The 7,161-nt window shown below is 42.0% G+C and overlaps 1 protein-coding gene across 1 annotated transcript in view; it reads right to left on the reverse strand.

The window, feature by feature from the left end:
- The window catches only part of Slc35d1 (solute carrier family 35 member D1), a 45,141-nt gene extending 40,237 nt beyond the window's left edge, over positions 1 to 4,904 (reverse strand). The window contains exons 1-6 of the mRNA XM_078026476.1: positions 4,303 to 4,904; positions 3,511 to 3,544; positions 3,326 to 3,412; positions 2,554 to 2,621; positions 1,003 to 1,074; positions 366 to 434 (exon numbers count right to left, since the gene is read on the reverse strand). Of these exons, the coding sequence (XP_077882602.1) occupies positions 366 to 434; positions 1,003 to 1,074; positions 2,554 to 2,621; positions 3,326 to 3,412; positions 3,511 to 3,544; positions 4,303 to 4,505 (533 nt within the window). The 5' untranslated portion in view covers positions 4,506 to 4,904. The remainder of the gene's footprint in view (positions 1 to 365; positions 435 to 1,002; positions 1,075 to 2,553; positions 2,622 to 3,325; positions 3,413 to 3,510; positions 3,545 to 4,302) is intronic.
- Positions 4,905 to 7,161: the final 2,257 nt, after the last annotated feature.

Raw genomic sequence — 7,161 nt, forward strand, 5'->3', positions numbered from 1 at the left:
AGTATAGAACTTTAAGTTTCCTTTAACTATAAAGTAGGAAAATTATACCCATAGCATTCAGCACTATGAAGAATACATAAATAATGTGAAAATATTTTGAATGCTGAATGCTGAAAATATTTTGTGGCACACAGTATGTACTCAGTAAGTACAGGAGAATAACAAATCCTAAATTACATGAATTTAAGAATCCCAAAAATTTGAATTTTGCCAGCCTTGACCTTAACACAGCCAAAGATTTAACTTCTGAAGAAGACACGACTTTTACTTAGGCTACAAAAAAATTATTCTGATTGGTAATTGATCATTCACTATCAAAATGTATTGACAATTTTTAATATACTATCTATAGGCCCTCATCTTACCTGGCAGCTACAAAGGCTCCAATAATCATTGCAAATACGGTCATCTGAATACCCCAAGAAAAAGTCTTCCTACAAAATAAGATAATTAAAAAAATATATATAAGTGACTTTATTATTTGTACAGACATATTTCATAACAGGCAAAAAAACCATAAACAATTGTATTTTAAATATTTCCAAGGAACTGGATATTTAAAAGAATCTCATTGATGAAGCAAAAACTCAATTTGCTATGTAATTAATTGCAGTCATTCTTCTTATTCTTACCATTTGTTATTGAGTTGGCATTTTTGTAAGTAAGGATTTTTATAAGTAGGAAACACACATTTTCAGTAAAAGATATAAATGCTATTTAAAACCTAGAACTGTGATTCTGAACCAGCTTCACTCAGTGGCAGCAGTAGACAACAGAAACTGTAGAAAATTAAAACTCAAGTTCAGATAGGTTTCCAACTCGTTTAACCTTCCCAACTACTGCTCCCACAAACTATCAATTTGATGGCAAGGAAAGAATTTAAACTTCTCAAGAGCTGAAGTAGAACCAAGACAAATAATTTTAATATCTCACATATGCTGGGCACCTATTCAAGGTGCTTTAAGTTGTTTAAAGAGAAGATGTATTAGAAATTTTGCTCACTTGAGTAAAACTCCTTCAGCAAACATTGTAAACAGGATGGAGAACCTTCTTAAAACTGTAAACATTGGTAAGCTGCAAAAACAAAGATGATTAGGTAAAATAAAGTTCAATTCATTTTTTTAACCAAGATTTTTCAAATTGGTAATTTAAAATAATGCTAATCATTTCCTTTCCTATGGAAATTCCATGCTGATTAACTTCTGATTAAATTAAATCCTTACTTCTCTCTAGAAATAAATGATTTAAAAAGCTAAAAAAGTTGCTTTTAAAAAACTACTAAAAGTGAGAAACATTAACTATACAATGGAAAAAATCATACATCATAAATAATACATGTATTTTTAAATTTTACTTTGCTAAGTATACAAACATCCTGATATACAGATGTTAGTCTTTAATGTAAAAGGGCCTATATCACCTTTCTTCACTAGACCACTCCAAAACACCTAGGAAAATCTTACCCCATAAAGCATTCCTTGCTTGTCCTTTTGTGAAAGTCTTCCATTAAATTCCTAGAGCAATTTGCTTGCACTAATAAACATATGGTTATTTCTGAATATGTCTTATCTCACTACAAAGTGCCTTATATTTAGCTGGCAAACAAAGGTAGGGGATGGATGGATGGATGGATGGATGGCAGGCAATGGATGAAAAAAAAGCAAACTATAAGCAGCATTTCACAGCAGACCTTCATTTCTTTCCAAGTGGGGTAATGAGATGGAAAAGAATGCCCCACCCATGATAATAAATCTGTCTCACTTGGAACTCTCCCCAGAGATACCCCTGGCCATCCTGTCAGGTTACTTGCTTTAAAAAAAGGAGGAAATGAAAAATGATATGCCACTGATTCTCAAGAGATCTCACTACTCATGATTATCCAAAATGCCAGAGCTTCAGCTCATGTGGAAGTAGTGGAGCCATGGGTTTCTGTCAAACTATTTTCCTATGGGTGTCTGTGGAACATCACAAACCACAAAGGGGAGAAGCCAGGAACTGGAAGGTTAGAGGGTAATAGACAATGTAGTCAGAGAGAGCTACTGCTTCTTTCTAAAAGTAAAGATGCTGCCTCTATAATTACATGGAAGTGGGTAAGATATTAATCATATTTGTTATCAGGGTTCCATCTCATTTTAACTATTTCATGTGAGAAGAAAAACTGAAAGTTCTCATTTCCATCCTTTTTTGCTGTTTGGAATCTGCCTAAAATATAGTACTAATTAACTATATTAATGAAGAGAAATCCCAGAAGCCTTTTATCTCTCACTACTGCAGGTCTGGGAAAATAATGAAAATCCCCTATCATAGCATTTTATAACATTTTAAATACCTCTAACATCAAAATGAGACAGGATAAAGCAACTATTCTTTCTCTTCAAAAGAAATGAGCTTACACTAAAGCCTTCAGTGCAACCTTCATTATTTAGTAACAAAAACTTTCTAGTCCTTCCATTTTTTCCAGAATCAGTAACAATGCATTAAGTATTTGACATTTACGTACAACTTTAAGAACACATTATATTAACCTCACTAGTAAAATAAAGTTATCCATACTTCAGTTTCTTTGTGCTGAACAGTCCCGTGATTTGGTTCCCAAAATATAGTAGAGGTAGTGGAAACGTCTAGAAAATTTAAAAAGGGATAACAAAACTCAATAATAAAGATAGCTAAAACAAAGTCCTTTCAAACAGAAACAGTTTTGCTTTTATGATCAAATTCTTTCCACTTGAAACTTAAGATTACTTCTCATAAACAATTCTGAGCCCCAGGAAACACCCAAACAATATTAACTATTCTCTGAGACACAACACTAAACTGGCAGAAAGCAAGGGAGGAAGACAGGGAAGAAAAGAAATATGAATATGATTGACCAATGTAGGACAGAAACACTATTTGCTTTAAAATATGATAATGTATTAGCACATGGCTCTAATATCAGCAGAAAAAGGCAGGCATTTTATCTTGATGTGGAGTCAAGCAGAGGTAGACAGAAGAACATGAAAATAAACCCAAGAATAATGAATGCAGGATACACTGGCTAAATTAGATGGATATAGAAACTGCAGAACTATTGCACTCCCAACAAGTGAGCATTAATTAAAACAAAAAAGATTCCTGGGGTTTTTTGCTTCCTTAATTTTACAGAGACTGTGAACTTCTCTAACACAGATTACTGCATTTATTCTTTAACTTCATAACATGTGCTCTATCTAGAGGTGGATTTCGTTACAGTTTTTAAATATGCAAGGCTGGGAATAAAAAAAAATACAGTGACTCCTTCTCATAAAACAAAGTACTACTTTTTTAAAAAAAAAAAATCTTTTACCTTTCGAGGTACATTTCTGTCAAAGTCGGGAAACTTGACTACTCTGAATGCCTTTCCCACCCAGAGAACTGCCACTGTAGCCACCATCTGTAAACAGAGAACACAGATGCACTGTTCTACATATAAAGACACACAGAGAAGTTCTGACAACATAAAACCATGTAATGCTGAAGATTCCAACTAACCTGGCCAAGTCCAACACATAGCGAGGAGGGAAATCTATAAAAAGGGCAAAGAAAGAAAGAAAAAGGTCAGAAAACCCAAACATAGCTCTCTGAATTCAACTTTTGCACCGACAATCTTAAAATGTCTTTTGATACAAATCCACACCAACGTCTGTCCTTTATTCAAATAAAAATCTTATGAGAAAAAAAAAATCCTGTCGGTTATGAGGCCATACCGCTGATTTTATAGCCTCGGGCGGCCACTTGTCTCATCTTGTCCGATTCTACAATTTCGGTAGGCTGCCTGCAACGGATTTTTCAAGGAAGTTAAGAAACAGATCTTTTCAACGGTTTCACACCTTAAAAAAAAGCTTCTGCTCCAAGTCCCCGTGACAGCAGCAAAATAATCGTAAATGGGCGTGAAGATGCGCACGTCCCCAGAGACTGTCAGCAGCGCGGGGACAGGCTGCGCGGAGGAAGGAGCGCATCTCACGCTCACTTCCCCGCAGGCAAGCACAGGGCCCCTAAAGTCACCAAGCAACTTTGCTCCAGGCAACGAAAGGCAGGATGTTCAGGGAGGGCGCTGCACCCAGGGCATGGCAGACACTGCCGAAGGCGGCCCGGAGCGCGCGGCTGTCTGGAGCTCCACGTGCGGAGCCGGACCCCCAGCCCCGGCCGGCGCGGCCCCGCCGCCACCCTCCCCCGGATCCCGCCCAACTTTACTCTGCTTCAACTTTGGCAACCAAAGTCCAGGGAGCCTGCGCCGCCGCCCGCTCCTCCTCGCGGCCTCGGCCGGCGCCGCCGCGGCCCTACCTGTAGTTGGTGAGCACGCTCTTGTTCACCACCACGATCAGGAAGGAGCTCACGCCGTAGAAGCCGGCGGCCAGCAGCTTCAGGAACACGGTCAGCGTTTCGGCCGACGCCATCCCCAGCTCCTCCTCATCTCTGTGTGTGGAGGATTTCGCGGGGGCTTCTCCTTTAACCCGAGCATGCTGACGTCTATGGACTTCCGCCATGGCTGCGGCGGCGGCGCGGGCCTGGGAGGGGAGCGGCGGGCGGGCCTGGCGGCGGAGCCTAGCGGCGCGGGGGTTTGCGGCCGCGGCTTGCGGGGAACTCGCGGGGTCGGGGCCTGCGGATCGCGCCGACAGCACGCTCGCCGGCTCCGCTGCCTGCACAGCCGCCGCGCGTCCCCGCCCAGGGGCAGGGAAAGCCGGGTTCACACCCTCGGGGACTTTGCTCCCACATTGTGCAATGCAGGGTTAGAGGGGAGTGGACGCCAGGCTTGGCCAGGGCAGGGGCTACGGAGGACCTGGAGAAGGGGCAGCGACGACCCCGAGCCCGGCGCTCAGAGGCAGAAGCCACTCGGGGGCACTGGAGTACCAAGCGGCCCTGGATGAAAGCTACACAGTGGGCCTGCGCCTGCGCAGGAGCACGTGCAGGGGTCTCTGCGGGCCGTGTACCTGGAATGTGCGAGGCGGGCCGCCCGGGCTAGCCGCCGTATTCTCCAGATTACTGCCGCAAAGAGAGTGCCGACCCCTCGCTGTAACAGGTGGCAGGCTGAGTAGTGATGGTTTGTTGAGTCTAGACTCAATTTGAATGTGGTTTGCTTTGTGGAGGTGGTATGGGTGTTTTTGTTTTTATCTCTCTTACAAGGGATCCAAGCCATTTTAAAACTATCAGATGTCACTAAACAGTAAGCACACAACAGACATTTCATTCTGCAAGGCCTCAGACTTCTCATACTTTCTAAACTCAGAATACACTGAAGCAATTCTTTCTCTGAAGATTTGAGGAGGAATTTTTTTTTTAAGAAAGATGTTGACATATCCAAAAAAGTAGCAAGATAATCAAGCCCCTTGGGAATTGATAAAAGTGTAAGGTGTTTGCAGTCTAAAAGACTTCAGTTGCAATTCTAGAATTTCTTAAAATGTCCCCTGCTCCCAGCTGCGTGTTTTGGGGTCAGTTAGATAACCTCTCTAAACCTGCATCTTCCCTTCTCTATGACATACATATTTCTGGCACAGAGCTTGTTTTCAATACATAGTAACATCATTATGGAACAGTAGCAAAGAAATCACATTTTGTTCACATCTAATTTTAATAATAGGAAAGAACTTCAAATTGGTTTCCCTGAATGCTAGATCTGTGTGTGTTTTGTTTCCTTTTTCACTATTTTCCAAACTGGTAAAATATACATAACAAATGTATCACTTAATCACTTTTACTGGCATTAAGTACATTTGCATTGTTGTGTAACCATCACCATAAAATCCATCCTCGAACTTTTTCACCATCGCTGACAGAAATAATCATCCCCATTCTCCACTCCTTCCCTCCCCCTGGTAGCCTACTCTGTGTACCTCAAATAAGTGGAGTCATGCAGCATTTGTCCCTTTGTCACTAGCTTGTTTGACTTATTGTAATGTGTTCAAGCTTCATCCATGTTGTAGCATATTCAAAATTGTAAGTACAGACACCCAGCATGAAGTTCTTAACACGGCCTTCAAAGGCCTAGGTGCTATGGCTCCTGTCCACATCTCCAGAGGCACTAGCCACATTTCCCTCCTAAGCTGCAGCTAAATCAGCAGCAGGGGTTCCTGCTTTGTATCTTTACTGCCATTTTTCTCTTATTTCCCCCACCCCAGTGAAGAACTGTCTCCTGATAAACTCTTACGTCTCCTTCTGTATTTGGCAAAACATTACCCCTTCTCTGGGTAGCCTTCCTTCATACTTCCCCTCACCTCATCTTTGTTGAGGGCAACAGCCCAGTCCTGATGACGCATGGCATCTTTGCCAGAAAGGAGTGGTTGAGAGGTGTCACCAGCAAGCCATTGAGATGATGATGGTTATGTTAAGCTGTGCATTCAATTGTATATTAGACCCCTGCTGTCTACCTTGGCTTGCTACTTTGGAGTTCTTGCAGGGTTGGTTGGGGAAGTGCAGGAGGAGGGATTTCCAGAGAAGGGATTTCCCGTTGGTGTGCGGTGTGTGGTGTGTCCCAGAGAAGGCCGCATTCGGGGCGTTCTCGGGAGTTCGAAAATAAAGTTTGTTCCTGCTTGAGTGGCTTGTGATTTGTGCCCAGCCAGACTGAGGCACATCTTTATCAGAATTGTTATCTCTCCTTCATGGCCCTCCTGTTCCATCTTTGTATACCCCATTTATATATTGCCTCACTCTGTCCATGCTGCTATAACAAAAGGCCTGCAACAGGGTAAATTATAAAGAACAAAACTGTTTCTCACAATTCTAGAAGTAAATCCAAGACACTGGCAGGTTGGGTGTGTCTGGTGAGAGCTGACCTCTGCTTCTGAGATGGTGCATCCTCAGCAGCTGAAGAACACCATGCCCTCAGATGACAGGGAGGTCAAGGTCAAAAAAAGTTAAATACTGTGTGAAGACTCTTCTAATGCATCATCACATTGAGGGCAAAGCCCTCATGACTCAATCCCCTCCTAAAGGCTTCTTAAGACTATCACATTGGCAGTTAAGGCTTGACTATAAATTCTGGAACAGACATTCAGAATGTAGCATAGAGGCTCTGGATTGCATGTTTATGTGTCATTCTCTTCCACTAGACAGAGAACTGCTTGAGAACAGCAGCTGGCCAGGGCATCTACCATGGTTCAGATGTTTTAGTTGGATGAATCAATGAATGGTAGCTTTATAACTAGC

Source organism: Ictidomys tridecemlineatus, chromosome 11 (assembly GCF_052094955.1).
Source record: "Ictidomys tridecemlineatus isolate mIctTri1 chromosome 11, mIctTri1.hap1, whole genome shotgun sequence".
NCBI classification, from domain to species: Eukaryota; Metazoa; Chordata; class Mammalia; order Rodentia; family Sciuridae; genus Ictidomys; species Ictidomys tridecemlineatus.